Here is a 19623-nt window from a genome sequence, read left to right on the forward strand (position 1 = left end):
CCTTCAGTGTTTAAGGCTTACAAAGTGAAATTAATCACCATTAAATAAGGTATAAAAAGTTTATTTCTTTAACCAAAACAATATATTCATGTTTTTTCTTTGAACAAGGAAAACACTAAAACAAACACTGCAGAGATAACAAAACACATTTTATCAGTATGAACATGCCCCTACAAATGGTGGGATGGAAACATTAAAATAAATGTTGAGGGCTTTTTTCTTCCACCAAAGCACAGTTACAACAAGGATCACACGGTCTTCACTGGAAGGACACTTCACTCATCTGGACTGTTCAACTGCAAAGAAAGAAAAGATTAACACAGGCAGCTCCTCAACTTCTGTGAACTACAACCTGTTATGACATGCAGGCTTTTATTTGCAGATGCATAGCTACTTCTTAAAAGGAGCTTTAAAAATTAGCCAAAAGCTTTACTGCAACCATCATTTTAGCAGTCAGGACATGGCATACATACACAAAAAAACCCAAAACAAACAAACAAAAAAAAAACTGTTAACTGCCAGTTGCTGCACTCAAAAGCATCCTAATACAAAAAGTCTATCCTAGTGATGAAATGCTATGAGAAAATTATATGAATTTTAAGGCCTAAAGACCAGTCAGCCCTCCTGGTTGCTGGCTGTCACTAGGTGAAATTGGTCACAAAGAGGTATACAGTGCTACAACAAAATACTCCTTCCGATTGCTTGGTCATAGCTAACTGAGCAAACGTAGCAAATTTTTGCAGAGAAATCGGCTACAGAAAACCACACATACAAACAAATGTAGTTATTAAACACAGGCACTTTTTAGCCAGGTTCATGACACCTGTAAGCAACAAGAAACTTACTGTAGGAGGAGATGTCAATCTCTTCTGGTAGCTCTGCTACATTGACCTCGAAGCGGTCTTGAACCTCATTCAGGGTCTTGGCATCGCTCTCGTCTGACACAAAGGTGATGGCCAGGCCTTTAGTCCCAAACCTGCCAGCTCGAGCCACCTGAAGCAAAGGTAAGAAATTTAGGGCTACAAATGGAAATGAAAATATACCAATCTCAGATAAACTATTATAGCGGAACTCACTCTGTGAAGGTATGTGTCAGAATCCTCTGGCATGTCGTAGTTGAAGACAATGTTAACTCGCTCAATGTCCATCCCGCGGCCAAACAGGTTGGTTGCCACCAGAATCCGCCGCTGGAAGTCTTTAAACTGCTGATAACGGGATAGCCTGGCGAGGAGCAGAGAAACAGCAGCATTATGAACTGCAGAATTTGCTAAGATTATATCATGTAGTCCCTGTAGTTTGGGTCTCAATTTAGCCTTTTATAGGTAGTAACACTGTGTAAAAGCACTTTAGCCTGAAAGCAAAATAGTATACAGTGAGTACAGTCTCCCATGACAGTGATAAATGCTATGATAAGTTTAAGAAATTACTGTCATATTTTAAAGGTGAAGCAGCACCAACCTTTCTTCCTGCGCCATGCCCCTGTGGATGGCTATAGCAGGGAAGTTCTGCTCCACCAGTAGCTGTGACAGAGCAACACAGCGTGCCACAGACTTCACAAAGATCACCACCTACCAGGAATAAAAAAGAAACTCCTGAGACCTGCATATTTTCACATTTGTACTGAGAAAGGCAGAGATGGGAGAGTTTAGAGGACAAGACACAAAAGTTTATATTACAAAACGTAAGAAGGGTAAAAGAACAAAAGTGCACATCAGCATTTATTAACATTTCACAAGGATTTAAAATAAATAAAATGTACATAATTGACTCCAACTCATTTCAAAATATTGCCAGTGATACCTGGTTGAACTCGAGCACATCGAGGAGGTCAAACAGCTTTCGGTTTTTCTCGCTGTCCTTCAACTTGCAGTAATACTGCTGTAGGCCATGAAGCGTCAGCTTGGTCTCGTCATCCACAAACACTTCCATCGGCTACACAGCAAAGGACAGGATGACCAGCATTAGTCTCACCTAACACACAACTCCACAGATTACAAGTTAAATGTTCCCCAAGTTTTGAGAAGTAAACAGTGGCTGGTGACCACACTATTTCCCACTTACTATACATGGCCAGAAAGCAGTTAGAATCATAACTTTAATAAATAGTAATCAGGAAGTTCTACTCTGTGCTGATGTCAATAGGCATATGCTTGTTTAAGCAAACAGCAGATTGATAACTTGTGTTTGAATAAATTTATAGTTCACTAAGCTTATTAAATTCTGAGGAATCTTGCTGCATGATGGCCTCATCTCTCCATTATTGTGTTTAATTAGGGCTTAATATAATAAATAAAACAACAGCTTTGACCTATGAGACTGAAGAATTGAATTTAAGACTAAAGAGGCATAAAAGTTTTCTTCTAGATGAAAAAAAAAATCATTTTGGCACCTAAAGGCACATTGGTCTCAAAATGATATAATATTTCAAGAAAAATTGCACTGATATTTCTGATGATGTAGAAAGAAATACTGAACAACATTTTATTGCTCCTTGCAGTTTGCAGGCAGCAGCAGTAAATGAAGGGCATTTTCCATCCTTCTTTTCCAATGGACTACCATCACTGACTTCCTAATTTGAAGCGTGAATCTATTGAAACAAGGTGCCAGCAGCAGCAGCATTATAGTGCAATAGTACTGACGCAGCATTATATCTAGTGATGCAGCAAAAGTCAAATATAAGCACAAAAATAGCCTAGGTAAACGTTTACCGGAAAATTTTCAGTATATGCTTGTCTTCTTGTTACGTGCACTAGGATTGTAACTGTAAATAATATGACACTTTTATATGATGGAAAAATTATCTCTGTGCACACTTATGCCTAAATTTATTAAAATGCATCAAGACAAATTATCTCAGATTCTTGATGTTTTTGTCTCTTTTTTTTTTTTTTTTAAATGTCATTACATATACGAAGCTGCACAGAAGTTGTAATGTGTAGCACCACACGTGAACTCACATCCTGCATGAACTTGCGGCAGACGGGGCGGATCTCCTTGCTCAGAGTTGCACTGAACATCATAACCTGTTTTTCATGGGGTGTCAGTCTGAAGATTTCCTGAACATCGCGCCTCATGTCTGTGGGGGAAAAAAACAAAACAAAACAAAGGATAAATCCAAAAGTTAATGTTAATTCATTCTCTGAAAAGACTTGTGCATGCATAAAAATCAACAACTTTAAACTTGCTCATCATCTCATTTGTAATTTCTCAATGACTACCTTAATAAGCAAAAGTTATGAAATCTCACCATCAGATTTCATTTCAATGATAATAATATGTTCACACACTATCCCCTTTTCTACATACTGGCCAAACTCTTTCACCAACAGTCAACTACAGATGGCTTTTGTTCCTCTCACTTACCCAACTGCTCCAGCATCTTATCACATTCATCAAGCACAAAGTGCTTGATGTTCTTCACGCTGAGGGTCTTGTTCCGAATGAGAGCCAGTGTACGTCCTGGTGTGCCTACAACAATGTGTGGGCAGTTCTTTTTCAGGACTTCCTCATCCTTCTTGATGGCCAGACCACCAAAGAACACAGACACCTTGACAGTGGGCATGTACTTGGAGAAGCGCTCGTACTCTTTGCTGATTTGGAAGGCCAACTCTCGCGTGTGGCACATCACAAGGACAGACACCTGCAAGAAAACAACACAGAAGTCTTATTAAGTGTTTAATCTTCATAAAGCGTGTACAGTGTTTCCCACAGAATTTGGGAGACATTGTACACTTTTTTGACAGTGGCTTTCTTTCTTAAATAAATAAATCCATGTATAATATGCTCCTCTGTAAATATGAGTTGGCCAAACTTGGCAGTAATAAACACTAGAGCAATTATCAGCTGCCTCTCCGGTGAGTCGCTTCTCTCACAGTTGGACAACAATGCCACCACCCCGGAGAGCGGTTAGTGACTGTAGTTCCAGGCCCAAGCCTTTGAACCAGCTCTCCACCTGCTGCAGGTGCTAGTTAGAGTGGCCCTCCAGCTCAAAGCAAATCACTATAGCAGAACAAAGACTTCCATCACCAGCTGCAGTCCAACATGGCGGAGTTGGAGTGCATCTGACTGCAGTCTCTCACTGCAGAGCCACAACAGTATCTGGTGAGCCCACTGCTAGAGAAACAACACAGTAAGGGCCAGGCTAGCAGATAAGCAGCAAGTGATCTTTCAAAATAAGACTGACTCTCAGTTGGATAAAAAAAATATTTAAAAAAAAAATGCTCCAATGAGTTGCTAAATATATGTTATTTCTGTAATCATCGCAAATCACAAACTTCCGTCATAAATCCAAAAAATCATGACTAATTTGAATGTGAAAGACCAAATTACACAATACTTAAGGCTGAAAAATGAAACTTTTAGATGCACCATGCTGGTCTAGGAGCTGAAGGCACTGGACACGCATTTGGAACTCAAACACTTACAGTTCAGCCCTTTGCTGAATGTATGCCTTCATCATTTTTAGTCTGCTGTCTAGGTTTTTGACATAAAATGGCAAAGAAATGTCATAAAGAAAAGAACAAGAATACTGAGAAATTCCAGCCTAAAGTTAACATTTTTTAATGCTGAACCTAAAGTCTATACTGTTTGTGATCCAAGTTCTCATAATGCCTAATAGTAAAACATTGGGTGTTTTACACATGCAAATTACAGTATACAATACTCAAGCACTGAATTCCTGATCCACAAGGATCTTCTATAATTGTAGAAGTGCCAGAAGTAGTTTTTACACAATAAAGCAGACCCAGAAACTGCTGCTGTGGTAAAACCAAGTGAACAGACCAATAATTTCTTTAAAAAAAAAAAAAAAAAGAGGATAAATCAGGCTGCATTTATAGACCTTTGTCTTCTAGACAAAATTTTAAAAAAATTTTACCTTCAAGTTATTTTTTGTCATGATACAAAGGGTCCACTGACTCAACTGAGTGAAAGTGTTTGCAGTTTGTGATACCAAACACACAAATGAATGCTTCAGGGTGACTAATCATTTTTTTCCCTAAATACTAACATTTGCCAAATGTACAGTGCCATAAAAAATTACTTGTTAATTTCTTACGTTTTTTGGGGGGTATTTGTCATATTTTTATGTTTCCGACCATCAAACAAATTTGAATATTACCAAAATTGAAGATAATCTAAGTAAATACAAAATGCAGCTTTTAGATGATGATTTCATTTATTAAAGGGAAAAAAGTTATCCAACCTTACCTATCCCTGTGTTAAAAAGTAATTGCCCCCTAAACCCGATAAATGGTTGTGCCACCTTTGGCAAATAGAACTGTAATCAACCAGTTTGTGATAACTGGCCAAATTCATGGTTCCATCTAATTACAGCAAGTCGTCCAGGTCCTGAAAAATGGTTTTTGACAAGTGAAACGAGTCTCGTGTTCTTTTTGGTCAGCAGTGGTTTTCACCTTGGAACTCTCCCATGGATGCCATTTTTGCCCAGTCTCTTCCTTGTTGTTGTATTATAAACTGAGGCAAGTGAGGCCTGCAGTTCTTTACATTTGTTGTTCTGGGTTATTTGTGACCTCTTTGAGTAATTTTGGTAGGTCAGCCACTTCTGTGAAGGTTCAGCACTGTTCCAAGTTTTCTCTATTTGTGAAAAATGGCATTTTGCTAGAGTCCCAAAGCCTTAGAAAAGATTTTGTAGCCCTTTCCAGACTGATAGATGTCAATAACTTTGCTTCTCAGCTGTTTCTTAAGATTGCGACATGATGTGTTGGTTTTTGAGATCTTTTAGCCTACTTTGCTTTGTCTGACAGGTTCTATTTAAGTGACTTATTGATTCAACAGGTCTGGTAGTAATCAGGCCTGAGTGTGGCTAGTGAAACTAAAATCAGCTTTCCAAAGCAAGGACCCTTTTATGTGACAAAATTACAAATGGACTCAAACTATGCACCCACAGCATAACAGAGACACCTGTTCTCTTCACTGCAGGGGTTAAGGCTTCACATCTTTCTTTTCATTTGTTGCCCAATTGTATAACATCTCATGACAACTCAGAATGAAAGAGCTTGTAAAACTGTAATGACCAACTCACCTGACCATCCACGGGTTCTATCTGCTGCAGGGTGGCTAGTACAAACACTGCAGTCTTTCCCATACCAGACTTGGCCTGACACAGGATATCCATGCCCAGGATAGCTTGAGGGATACACTCATGTTGAACTGAAAGTAAAACAAAAGGAAAATATAATTTTGCTTTATCTATAGTACCAGAGTTTTAAGCAAATGCAAAACTCTTATTCACCTTCAGAGGGATGTTCAAAACCACAATCAACAATGGCCCGGAGCAGCTCTGGTTTCAGGAGAAAGTCTCTGAAGCCTGAGCTGTGGATGGATACGTATGACCCTTTCACCTCCTTTTTATTTGCTGGGGTTCCACTCTCTGGGACTCCCTGAGGCTCATCATCCTCCTCATAATCCAGAAGTTCATTTTCAAGATTGTTCTCTGACATCTGTATAAAAGGATGTAAAGCAAGGGGATTTTGTTATAGAACATATTATGTCAAAGAACCCCGTTCAATAGGCACATTAATAGTTCATATGAAAGTCAGGACGTCTTAAAAGAATAAATAAATCATTTTAAATGATCTATTTGCCTTTTTAAATTACTAGTCATTAAATCATTAGACATGTCCCCACTTATATAATGTATAAATTAATAAATGAACTCAGTGTTAATAATGAGTTATTTACATGGTAGAATAAACAACAAGGAAATGCTGGTACCAGCTTGATGCTACAATGATCATTTGCCTTGTAAATTTGCAAAGTCAGAGGCCAGGTTCAATGATACCGTAAGAAGACCGTAACTCAATTCTACATCAGCGAATTTGTGGCATAAGATAGTCAGGAATGAACCTGCGTCTGCTCGCTGTTTAACGTCCCATGTGATACAGGGGATAACTAACAAAACCATGATAAATCAAAATGATAGCCAGTCAGTGTGTGACCCGGCATAAACAATGGAGTACTTCTACTTCATTCATACCGGCTAGCTAGCAAGCTAGGTACACCAAACAATTTAAAGCTACTAACGTCTCTGACATTATCAGCTATGTGGTATTTCAAATGGACGAACAGTTAAAAACTAAATCATCCATTGCACCTAAAGCTAAGAGGTCTATCTCAAATCAAAACTGACTGAATCGGAGCGAAGCTAATATTAATGCGGATAGCGCGTTAGCTACCGAGACAACCTTCAAATCAGCACATTTAAGACGGGTGCAAAGGGCTCAAAGCATTTCTCAGTTCTTAAACACGTCTACGCATTTGAGAATGTGGTGTGAAAAACATACGAAGGAACTTCAAATTACCTTGCTGTAAAAATTTATAGTCCGCGGATTATCTATAATATGTGCGTGAAACTAACAAGCTAGCCAACGGTTACTCACGAGCACGCACGTATGCTGCGTTCAGGTACACTCTGGATAAAGTTCAGCTTTCCATTTCTATTTCCAACATTAATGATTAAATTTATATCGGTAAAACAATTTGATTGCTGGACTTTCAAGTTCTCTGCCACCTAAATTGGATCATGAATGAGCTTACGTATAGTCTATGATCTGAAGTAAAAAATCATGGACTTAATTGTTTAAACATATAGCCTTTTATCATTATTACGATATTTGGAAAAACTCCTGAAGGTACCAGGAGCAGGGACTGTACAGATGGCTGTTTTTAGCAAGATTCATAGAGGTGACGAAAATGGTTATACATACAGTACTATGCAAAAGGTTTGAGACACCCCTCACTTTTTTATATATTTTTTCTATTGAAATGTGCAAACATGAATGGAAAGACAAAAACAGAGCCTGTGCAGTTCTAACGAGCTTGAAAGTCAATATTTGGTATGACCACCTTCATACTTCAACACAGCCTGAACTCTCTGAGGTAAGCTTTTTTTGACATGTATTTAAGCAGTCTTCAGGAATAGCTCTCCAGGCTTCTTGAAGGACATTTAAAGCTGTTCTTGGGATGTTAGCTGTCGTTTGTTCTCTTCTCTGTCAAGATGATTCCACGCTGATTCAATAATGTTGAGGTCTGGACTTTGGGGAGGCCAATCCATGACTGCTAGTTTTTTATCTATTTTTCTACCCAGGCATGCTTTTACTGCATTGACAGTGGGATCATTGTCATGCTGAAAAATGAAGCCATTGCCAATCAGATGCTTTCCAGATGGTATTGCACGGTGAATCAAAATTTGGTGCTACTTTTCTACTTTTCATAATTCCATCAATTTTGACAATATCCCCAACACCACTGGCTGAAATGTAGCCCCAAACCATGACAACATCTTCAGCTACTTTTACAGATGGCTGTTGACGCTCACTGTTGTAACTCTCCCCTGACATCACTCTATAAGACCGGTTGCTTGTTTGTTTGTTTGTTTGGTCCTGGGTTTGGGGCTTGCTGTGCCTTGGCCCCTGTGGGACATGTTTGCTCCCCACGTTGCTGCCCATCCGGGAGGTGGGCACTTGGTGGTTCTTTTGGTGTTTTTTTTTTTGTTTGTTTGTTTTTTTGTGTGCTATGTTACAGAAACAGCAGTTGGTGACACCCCCCCCCCCCCCCCCCCCCCAAAAAAAAAGAATCTCTATCATTTCTTCCGCCACTTCCTGCCTGTCAGCTCTAGTGCTGTTGAGCCATGCCATTAGAAATTATAAAAAAAAAAAAAAAAAAGAAAAAAAATTAATACAGCTGTATTGCCTACAATACAGCTCCTCTTGGTACAGCAATGGTGTTTGGCACAACAGAGCATGCAGACAGTAATTTTGCTTGCTTAAGCTGCCAGACAAGTCAGGATAAAAAAAAAATAATTAAATAAAAGAAAAAGACCAGTTGCTGATTTTAAGTCCAGTTCTTGAGTAATTTGGCATACCTCAGCCTGGAGCCTGGAGAAGGATTGGTCAAAACCAATAATTTTTTTTAAAGTACATAAAGTCTGGCTCCTTCAAAGCCAAATATAAAGAAAAGAACAATAATAAGAACAACAGATATCAGTTAAGCTGTAATTTTCACACACAGCAGTGATGCTGTACGTACTGCTTTGAATTTGGAAAACTGCAGTATCCAATTTGTCCACTTGATGGCAATAAGGTAAATGTCCAGATGATACACGTTATCAGTTTACAGTGAGTCAATCATCCTTCAAGGCCTGCCTTTAGAGGGTAAGTAAATAAAAATGAATTAAAAGATACCCAGTATCTTTACCATCTTCATTGTTCTACTGTAGAAGGTCTCAGGGTCAAATTTCCATGTTTAACTGAAATTCAAGACAATTCTAAAAAGTGAATGTGAGTATGGGAAAAGTGGGTCACTGGCAAAACATATGAAAGGATCTAAAAAGGATATTACTTTACATTTTTACAGTGTACAAAATCATAGTTTAACTACTAATCTGACCAATATATCTATTAAAGGCTATCACTTGTAAGGTAAAAATAACCGAAATGCCCAAAAATGCAGACAAAAAAAAAACATATAATACTAGTCAAACATTATTTTTATGGATTATTTTGATCACATAATGTGTTTGTTTGCTTGAGTGTTTTCCTGGGATCAACTCTGCCTTTTTGCACAGCATAGGTGGTCTGCAGTATGTAAAGTCATGTTGTTTAATTATTTTTCACTTCATATGCTATTTGAAATGACATGTTTTGGTATTGGCAGCACTGGTATTGAAGTTGTACTGGCAGAATTCACTGTGAGGCTGTTGTGGTTGGAAACGAGCAATTCTGAGCCAAAGAGCTAGCCTGGAAGAGATGACCTTGGCTCCTTTTTTTTTCCTGCTTTAAAGGCTCTGTTATTAACTCCATCTTAAAAGACACTGGACTTTGATTTCTCCTTTCTTTACTGAGTTTATATTCTCACATCAGATCTTGATTAAATCAGATCTTGATTAATTAGACTCTGTGTTTTACACATAAGGTTAAACTCAAGGAACGTAAGGCAGTGTATCTCAAACTGTGGGGTGTGCCCTGGTGGTGGGGCACAGGGTCATGACAGGTGGGGTGCGAATGACCTGGAAGAAAAGCCATGCGGAACAAATGTTGAACATCACATTAATTCTCACTAACCAACCTCGCTTCATGTGGAGCGTGAAAAGATTGCATCCAGCGAAGTGGGGCATGATGGAAACTGTGGTGGATAGCAACCAAATGACACAAGAACTCATAGACAAGTTATTTTGAAGTATTTTTGAAGTGCTTTTAGAGGTTACTTCTAGTCTATTAGGAGGAGTTTGTACCATACATTTATTTGTTCCATCCATCCATTTTCTTGATGTTTATCCATTTGTTATTTAACAAAATAATATTTACATACAAATCATCAACTTTTAAAATACGACAGACTTAATATTTAATACTATAAACAGTAGGGTAGTTAAACTGCTGCTTATACAAGGATAATGCATCAGCACTTTTATTCTTGACACTTCATGTATCAATATTACTATTAATCAGTACACTGTCAAAAGACATGTATGTTGTGGACTATCGTTATGGAGACACGAGTAACCTTCTACCCACCTATGGCAGTATCTGTCAGCTTAAACGGGTACTAAAAATAACTGTATATAAAAAAAAAGTATAACATATAAAAAGTATAATATAATCAAAAGCATTAACACAAATTAGCTGAAACTATGACATAACATATTAGTCAAAAAATGAATAATATCGTTGCCATATATCGATAAATTCGTTTAAATGACACCGCTCTGTGACACCTGCGGGGCCCACCTTCTAGCAGAATAAAGCTCCTCTGTGGTTGGTTGTATGCGTTGTCCTTCCACAGGAATCCCGCAGTTCGTCCTGACCATTGGTTGGTAACGTGTCAATATTACCTCGTTCGCCAGTCTGATTGGTGCGCTTCATCTCGAGCTCAATCGAAGCCGAAGAACGCCAGCCATTCTGTGTGATTTACTTGGAATGATTGATACGTCCGTTTATACCACATCCCCGTTGAGCCTTTGGCTACATCACACGGCTGTCATGGTTATTTCAGTGGACGCCTCCAGAAATATTTTTTTCCTCTAAATTCGGTTCACACGCAGGCATCCCCTCTCCGCGTGCGGTACCTTGCGACCAGCTTGTGAGCGAGCGACGCCGCGCTTCCTCCCCGGCTGAGCGGCGGCAGGAGAATGGCACTGTGCTGGACGGCTTATTTGTCCTCGGTGGTTTATTACGACTTTAATTAGCTGATAACACGCGTTTGACGTTTACGACAGGCCGGCTTGGGAGCGACGCTAAACACACCGCTCCGATTATGGAAAAGGAGTGCAGGTAAGCACTGAGGAATTGTATTTGTTTATTTGAGGATTTTAATTTTTAAATTAAACACCAGTGTTATTACGAGGAGCCAATTAAAAGGACCCACGAGCTCATTCAGTTTGTATCCTGTCAATTGCAGTTATAACTAAACGGGCCAACATCAGCAGGAGCAGCAGCTTGAAGCGTCTGCTCCATTTATATCAGTGAAAAAATCCTCTGTTCAACATGCCAGCGGAGACGCGGCCCATTCATTAGCCCATAAACCATATTTCTTGCTAATGCTTAGCACGCTGTTGGTGTGCCGTGTTCATATTGTCTTTCCCTCAATGTCCCGTCCTCGTTTCGTGTCGTTACACAACCATGTTGCTGTGGGAAGCCGGGACATTTGGTGCCGCAAAGAGAGGGGATGATGTGTCATTTTGGCCACAGATGTTGATCCAGCCGAGCCATGAGCCGACTGCAGAGCATGCAGGCCCTCTAGTCCAGGCATCCTTAAACAGCAGCAGCAGGCCAGGATAATGAGTTGTCATAACCAAATAAACCGGCCAGTAGATTTACAGGGTCTTAGAGTATGAATCTGCAGGATGGGATTATTGATAGCAGAGGGACTGTTATACATATCTCTCTCCAGATGTTTACTGTGCTATCCATACGCGCCCGCTAACTAGTCATCTTAAGTGAATGTTTGTGAATGTCTTTCTGTGATGTTTTGACCCTGAATCCAGCTGTTCTTGCTGTATCTATCCAATCAGAGAGGGGTTAACAAGTTAATCCTTTAAAATGTGCTTTACTGGCTTTACTGCTCTAACCTCCGACAAATTAAATGACTCACTACTGTAAATCTAGGCAAGACATTTTAGCATAATTTAAAAACCCAACTGTAATAACAAAAATAGAGAAATGGCTTCTTTGTGTGTGTGTGTTTATGTATGTGTGTGTGTGTGGGGGGGGCTAGTAAAGGATTAAACATATCACATAGCTGACTAGTTAAGAAACTGAAGAACTCCCTACCCCCAAGCATGCTTTATCTTTTTTTTTTTTTTAAGAGGGCAGACTATTCAAGGAGTTAATTAAATTACTCTGTTGATTCTAAGTTAAATGCTCCATGAATGAGGGCATGTACTAGTGAGTAATGGGCTTGTCATATCTTGTATGAGATTCAGTGAGATTATTTTTATTCTTTCCTGTGTAATCCACTCAGTGTGCAAAAGCTGTTAAGGAAGCTAGTATCAAATTCTCACATCCTGGTGACCTTGTTTTTTAAGCACCAAAGACCTGAAACTTCATCTTTATCTGATCCAGCAAAGAAATAGAAACAAGTGACTGGTACTCTGTGACATGCAAACAAACCCTAGTTCATCCCAGCTAATCTTTTCCTCTGGACTCTGCAACTTACACTGCTTCCTCATTATCTGTGTAAGACCGAGGTGAGCAAAAAGGTCTTAAACATAAGAGATGTGCCTGGACTTTATACCTTATGTGTATGTGTGCGTTTGAATGTGTGTAACAAGAACTGGAGGAACGATATCATCTCACAGCTTTCTCAGTGTACTGTACAGGTTGTGTGCATGCTGCTGTCCAAGGTATATTCGTCTGCCACTGTGTTTGGTTGTAGGACAGGACCATCAGTTTCAAACAGGAGCCCCGTGTATGTGTCCTTAGAAGATGGAGAGACTGATTTTCCTCATGCCTGAAACATATTGGTTTTTAATGACTCATGTAAATAAGGATGTTATCTCTTCTTTGAAGGCTTACTATAAAGCCTAACATTTACTCTACTACTGTGGCTTAATGCAGCAACAACAGCAGCGATTAAAAATCACATAGTCAGATAGTGGTATTATGATTTTTATTTATTTTTTTAATTCAATCACAGTTCTACCTTTGGATTCATAGGGAATCGTTATCACTATATATGTTCAGTTTCTCTTCAGATCAAGGTACAGAGCAATGCCGCTTGTGTCTCAGAAACTAATGACTCAGTCAGTGTTTTACTCCTCAGGTTTTATGCAGTCTTTGAAAAACCTGTTTCTGACAGGTTTAACTGCAATTTTTCCTCATACTATAGATGATTTATTAGCTGATTAGGTTAGCGTACAGTAACCTGAGTCACCCTTCATCTCATTATATTTTGCTGGAAAATTGGAAAATAGGTGCAGCGATTTATTGAAACATGCAAACATAAACGTTAATCCAGTGTAAAAGGCAAAAACAGAGTTTGTACAATTCTAATGAGCTTGAAAGTCAATATTTGGTATGATCACTATTATTCTTTAACACAGCCTGAACTCTCACAGGCAAGCTTTCTTCTAATTTCTTTAAGTACTGTTCAGGAATAGTTCTCCAGGATTCTTGAAGGACATTCAAAGCTCTTCTTGGGATGTTAGCTGCCTTTTGTTCTTTGTCAAGATGATCCCACACTGCTTTAGTAATGTTGAGGTCTAAGCTCTGAGTCATATGCTACTGCATAGCGTTCTTATTTATGCTAGTTTCTCCTTTTCTCCTTATTTTTCTTCCTTTGCTCAGTGTGCACCTTATTTTACACACACACATTGCGTATGAAGTGGAGCTGACAGAAAACAGATGAAGTGACATAATATTAACACAGTTGGTGACAACACTTTACATTACTGTAAGTGCGGTGAAAGCTTGTTAATGAGCGCTGCACCAAACATACAAATGACTGTGACGTGTTTGTCGCCCGAGCTTTTCAGTCATGTCTACTCACTTTGACCACAGTTGCAGTTAAATTGAAACTATTGCAAACGTATAAAGAAAAGCTGTTGCTGTAGCAAGAGTGATGTGCCTCCTAACTGCCTTTCTTTGCTCTTAGCTACCTGTGCTCTGCTGCTGAGCAACATACGGCTGAATTAAATAAGATCATCTGTAGACCAGCTCATTGTCAGCAGTATCCAATCTAGCTTTTCAAGTCAGGATTGGAGTGATATGTGATCCAAATACTGATATGGTTAAAGTTGAGATTTAACAGTTTAAAAGTATTTTTACAACAGAATATTGTCCCCTTGTAACTACTCTGTTTGGACCGATGCTTGATGTTCCTGCCAGGTTTGCTGGTTGTCTGTGTTTATGGTGGCCTGGCTATATGCATGGCACTGCACTTCATCTCTTTTGCTGACACATGGAAACAGGGAGCAGCTTGATGACCTAGCTGCTGTGGTTCAAACTCACTATAACTGCAGCTCCTCCTCTGTCTGCCTTATTGTTCTCTGCAGATTTGTAACTAGATTTGTGTTGCCCTGCAGGTTTCACACAGACTGAATTGTGATCTAATTTTCAGACTGCTGCATTTTGGATTTATACCAAAATGCAAATTTGATTTACATACTGTCATGATATTTATCAAGCCCTTATGTACATGAAACTGTTCATTCAGTCACCTGTTTGACTAGTAATTTGATATAGTCTTCCTAGCCAGCATTGCTTTTTTTTGTCTTTTTGGTAAATAGAAATGATTTCACACTGCTTATGCCTTTGATTATCATTATTTCTTTGATTTTTGAACGTGATGTTTTTCTGTACAAAAGGTCAGAGCCATGTAAAAGAACAGTTAACGTTTTGTTGTCATTTAAAATTAACATGAGAGAATGATTTACCATAGTATGAATCTTTGGGAGTATGATTAACACAGTGAGAGACTGACGCATTTTGAAACCTGTGTAATCGCACCAGGCTGTTGCCTGATGCACAGTACATCTGGAATGTGACTAAGTTAATGAGCTGTCAGTTTGACTGTACAGTAAACACAGTACAGAGTACAGTACAGTGTTAAAAGGTTTTGTATATTGGGGTCTGGAAAATGTCTTCATCTGCTCAGATCATCGTGCCACTGGGGCAGCTTGGTTGAGGGTATTTCCAGGATTTTGGGTGGCACCAGTGGCGCCAAGAACAAGGGGAGCACAGGAAATTGGACTATTTGATCAGATATAAATACAGTGTATATAAATTTATGTAGAAATTAGTGATGTCATGATACCAGAGATTTAGTAGTCAGTACCAGCACCAGTAGAATTTCATGATTCTCAGTCTCCAATTTGATACCATAGTAAAAAAAAAAAAAAATGGGGAAAAACAGATAAACATAAACTCCTTTAAACATAAATGCCTTCATTGAAAAGTAGTTTTAAATCACTGATATGGTGATGGCAGACCCTTTATTTAAAATATTAACCTTATTTTCTTAACAGATACAGATTGAAATGCTAGGGTGATTACAGAGTAGCCTGCTAGCATTACTACACCCGTTCTTCCACCATCTGTTCTGGAAGAACTGCCTTAAGCAACCTGGGCTCTTTTACTCCTTTGATTAAAACAGGTTAAACCTTGGGATAATCTTTGACACAAATTTGAAATTCGACAAACAAATCAATGCTGTAATCAAGAGCAGTTTCTTTCGACTCAGAACAGTCTCTTTTTTTAAAACCAACAGATCCGGAAAGGGTTATGCATGCTTTTGTTGCATCTAAACTAGACTACTGTAATGCACTCTATACAAGGATTAGTCAATCATCTATTGCTCACCTACAATTAGTCCAAAATGCTGTGGCCAGATTACTGACTGGGACAAAAAAGAGAGATCATATTACTCCAATGTTGGCAGCCTTGGACTGGCTCCTTACAGAATCCAGTATAAAGTGGCACTGTTCGTATTTAAAGACTTGAATGATCTTGTACCTGCATATGTGATAGATATGCTGTGTCCATACACAAGATCATTAAGGTCTGCTTCCCAATAACTCTTGACTATCTCGCGGTCAAAGCTTGTTTCAAAAGTGAGTTGTTCCTTTGCTGTCGTTGCACCAAAACTCTGGAATGATCTTACAAGTGACCTCAGAAATGCTTCAGTGGTGACTGTCTTTAAATCTAAGCTAAGGAAAAACCTTTTTGTCAAGCTTTTGGGAGCAGCTAATCTCTGGATCTGTGGTTGAAGGACAGATAGTGTGAATGTGTGTAGCATTAATTTATTTTTAAGAATTTTTTTTTTTTATTATTGTGACGCACTTTGGTTTTAAATGTGCCATGTAAATAAAATTTACTTACTCACAGCACATACAGGGAGGCTGGTGGGCCTGTCATGAACCTGGTATTTGTTGTTTTTTTCAGTATTGAAAAACTGAAAAACAAGTATCAGTTCTGGTAACATCCCTGGTAGAAAACACTGAGCATGATTTTCAGCCCTGTGCTCTTAAACAGATGGTGTTATGTGAAAAGTTGTACAAGAGCTGCACAAGAGTTAAACACTTTTATGTTGGAGAACTGTTTTGCAAAATGGATAAACAACAGGGTTCTGGCTAGAGGTTGATAGCCCGGCGCTGCACCTGGCTGAGGCACTGTCGCACCTGGCTGAGAATTTCAGCTCTTATCCATCAGAACAGATCGCTGTCATCACATCATAGTTTGCAAGCTGCTCCCCTTGTCAATACTGCAAGGGTATGAATTTTTTCTGGCTAGAACCTTGAACAAATATTTAGTCCCCTTACTTAAGTAAAAGCCATAATCCTGCTTTAGTAGCCTGGGAGTCCACATGTTTTCAGATCAAAATATAGTATCTAGAGGAAAAATATTCATTATGCAGAATGGCCCTGTTCAGTCTGAGCAACACCATGCTCCTCCTGAGCTTTATTACTTTTCCATTTCCCTGAGAGGCTTCAGGCAGTTAAAAATATGAGAAAACAAGATAATTAAAGATGAAACAAATCAAATTTTAAAGATGCTGTTTATGGTGTTTGACTGTTTCCACCTTCATTTCCGAGCAAACAACAGATCAGAATGGGTGATTAAACAGGTCAACAACTGATCAGTGTTTGTGATGGCACTGCTGGGAAAGTATGAAATCTTAAAATGATGTAATGAATGCAACAGGAAGGCCAGTATCAGTCAGTGACTGCCAAAGCTTAACCACCAACTGGCTTTAGACATGCAATGCCAAGCCGTGATAACATGCGTTTCCACCCCTGCCTCATAGCAGGGATAGTTGCACCAAGCTGCACTTCTGTGATCCTGTGAATCTTCGTGGGCTGGAGCTTAGCTTCAATCCTGTAGCCCTGTATCATCTAGAAGCTTAATTTATTATTGGCTTCAAGCCCTTTCAGAGCTTTTTTTAGGTTTGCGCTTTTTTTAAGAGCTATTTCGCTGCTTTTTCTACTTCTCAATATTAGTGGCAGGAAGGATGCTTTTACTGTGAAAAGCTTTAAAAGAAGTGGAAGAGTTAGTTGAACAACCACATTACCTGGTTGCGACTGTTCAGTATATACAGTGGGGGAAATAGTTTTGATCCCCTGCTGAATTTGTAAGTTTGCTCACATACAAATAAATGAAGAGTCTCTAATTTTTATGGTAGTTTCATTACTATGGAGAGAGACAGAATATCAACCAAAAATCCAGAAAAAATACTTTACATAAAAGTTATAAATTGTTTTGCATGTCATTGAGTGACAAGTGTTGGACAATCCAGCCAGAGTTCTGACTCCCATACATTTCAATCAATCAATCAATTACAGGTACTCCTGATCTCAACTCATTACGTGTATAAAGCACACCTGTCCACAGAATCAGTTTCTTCCATTCCAACCTCTCAACCACCATGGATAAGACCAAAGAACTGGGACAAGGTTCTAGACCAGCACAATGCTGGAATGGGCTACAAGACCATCAGCAAGAAGCTTGGTGAGAAAGTGACAACTGGTGTGATTATTTGGAGTGGAAGAAAAATAAAATGACCATCAGTCACCCTCAGTCTGGAGCACCATGCAAGATCTTGCCTCATAGGGTGAGGATGATCATGAGAGGTGATGGATTAGCCCAAAACTACACAGGAGGAGCTTGTTAATGAAGGCAGCTGGGAGTACAGTCGCCAAGAACACCACTGGTACACCGTAATGCACTGAAATCCATTCCTTCAGCCAGAACACAGAAGATGGACTGTGGATGGATCTTCCAGCATGACAGTGACCCAAAACATACCACCAAGGCAACAAAGCAGACCTCAATCCTATAGAAAATCTGCGGAGGCAGCTGAAGCTTCATGTTGCCAAGCTGCAACCAAGAAACCTAAAGGATTTAAAGAGTTTTTGTAAAGAGGAGTGGGCCAAAATCCCTCCCGAAATGTCTACAAATCTGGTGACAACTACAAGAAACGTCTTACCGCTGTGCTTGTTAACAAGGGTTTCTCCATGAAGTACTCCATGTTTTGCATAGGGATCAAATACTTATTTCGCTCAGTGACATGTTTTTTCTGGATTTTTGGTTGATATTTTGTCTCTGTACATTAAAATGAAACTACCCTAAAAATTAGAAACTATTTCTTTGTAAGTGAGCAAACTTACAAATTCGGCAAATAATGATTTTTCCCACTGTAGCTCTGTGCATTTACCTGAATGGAAAAAGAAATGGAAAAAACCTGTAGCTGTTCAGTTATTTTTCCATGTCACCTTCTTGTAATCCACTTTTGAGATGAATAGATTCTATAGTCAGTTTTACTAAATAGTTTTTTTTTTTTAAATATTAATCTGACCAGTTCAGTTCTGACCCATTCACGAAACATTCAGTTGTACAAAAGAGGAAAAGAGTTGTATGTGCCTTAAAATGAGTGATGGGTTGCATGCATAGCTATTTCTGGACAATTCCTGTCACAGTGGCACTCAGGGAAACCGAATTGTCTAGAAAGGGATACTAATTAAATTTATAGCAGGAGAGCATTAGTCATAGAAAGTCAGCATTATCAGTAGACTTTGGGAAAAAAATATTCATTGACTTTGACAGTTAATTTTCCCCAAATGTGTCTCCTCCTCATTTATACTTAATACCACGGTGTGTTGATATTTGACAGATCTAGTAAACTTCTGCTGCACAACATGTGCACAAATCAGCAGTTGCATACACTCACTGATTTATACTGTGCAGCCGGTATATGACGGATTGTAATTACTGTACTAATAATGATGATGGGTGATGTCCTCAGGTGTCTCAGATTCACTGTTGAATATCTCTAGCAGCAAGGTTGGAAAGTATGTTGAGCAGTCTTGAATTCTTGAATACCTTTTTTTTTTTTACTTGTGGTTATTAATAGCAACTAGTGGTAATTAATAGCAACTAGTCAAAGCTTTGGCTGGAAGTGGGTCCAATTTTTATGACCTTGACATTATTTGACAAAAATCAATGTACAGTACCAGTTGGACTGGTACTGTACATACAAGTTAAAAATAATGACCGAGCTGTGATTTCAGAAATATTTATGAGTAAAATGATCATCCAGACACAGACTTTAAAGCAACAATAACTTTTTTTTCCTATCAAACAATACATAGATGGTACAGAGACAGAGACA

At 38.9% G+C, this 19623-nt stretch overlaps 2 protein-coding genes across 3 annotated transcripts in view; one reads left to right on the forward strand and one right to left on the reverse strand.

Moving 5' to 3' along the window:
• Positions 1-45: 45 nt before the first annotated feature.
• Positions 46-7426, reverse strand: LOC115778693 (ATP-dependent RNA helicase DDX39A-like). Its single transcript, XM_030726930.1, has 10 exons — positions 7323-7426; positions 6254-6461; positions 6044-6171; positions 3364-3640; positions 2958-3076; positions 1801-1932; positions 1459-1568; positions 1077-1221; positions 846-993; positions 46-296 (listed from the first exon to the last, which is right to left on the reverse strand). The coding sequence occupies exons 2-10, from the start codon at positions 6459-6461 to the stop codon at positions 280-282; spliced, it is 1284 nt and encodes a 427-aa protein (XP_030582790.1). The 5' UTR covers positions 7323-7426; the 3' UTR covers positions 46-279.
• A 3506-nt stretch (positions 7427-10932) lies between these two features.
• Positions 10933-19623, forward strand: part of evi5l (ecotropic viral integration site 5 like) — a 46774-nt gene continuing 38083 nt past the window's right edge. For both annotated transcript variants that reach the window (XM_030726739.1, XM_030726748.1), the window contains exon 1: positions 10933-11291. The gene's annotated coding sequence lies outside the window, so the exon portion shown is untranslated. The remainder of the gene's footprint in view (positions 11292-19623) is intronic.

The sequence above is a fragment of the Archocentrus centrarchus genome, chromosome 1 (genome assembly GCF_007364275.1).
Source record: "Archocentrus centrarchus isolate MPI-CPG fArcCen1 chromosome 1, fArcCen1, whole genome shotgun sequence".
Taxonomy (NCBI): Eukaryota; Metazoa; Chordata; class Actinopteri; order Cichliformes; family Cichlidae; genus Archocentrus; species Archocentrus centrarchus.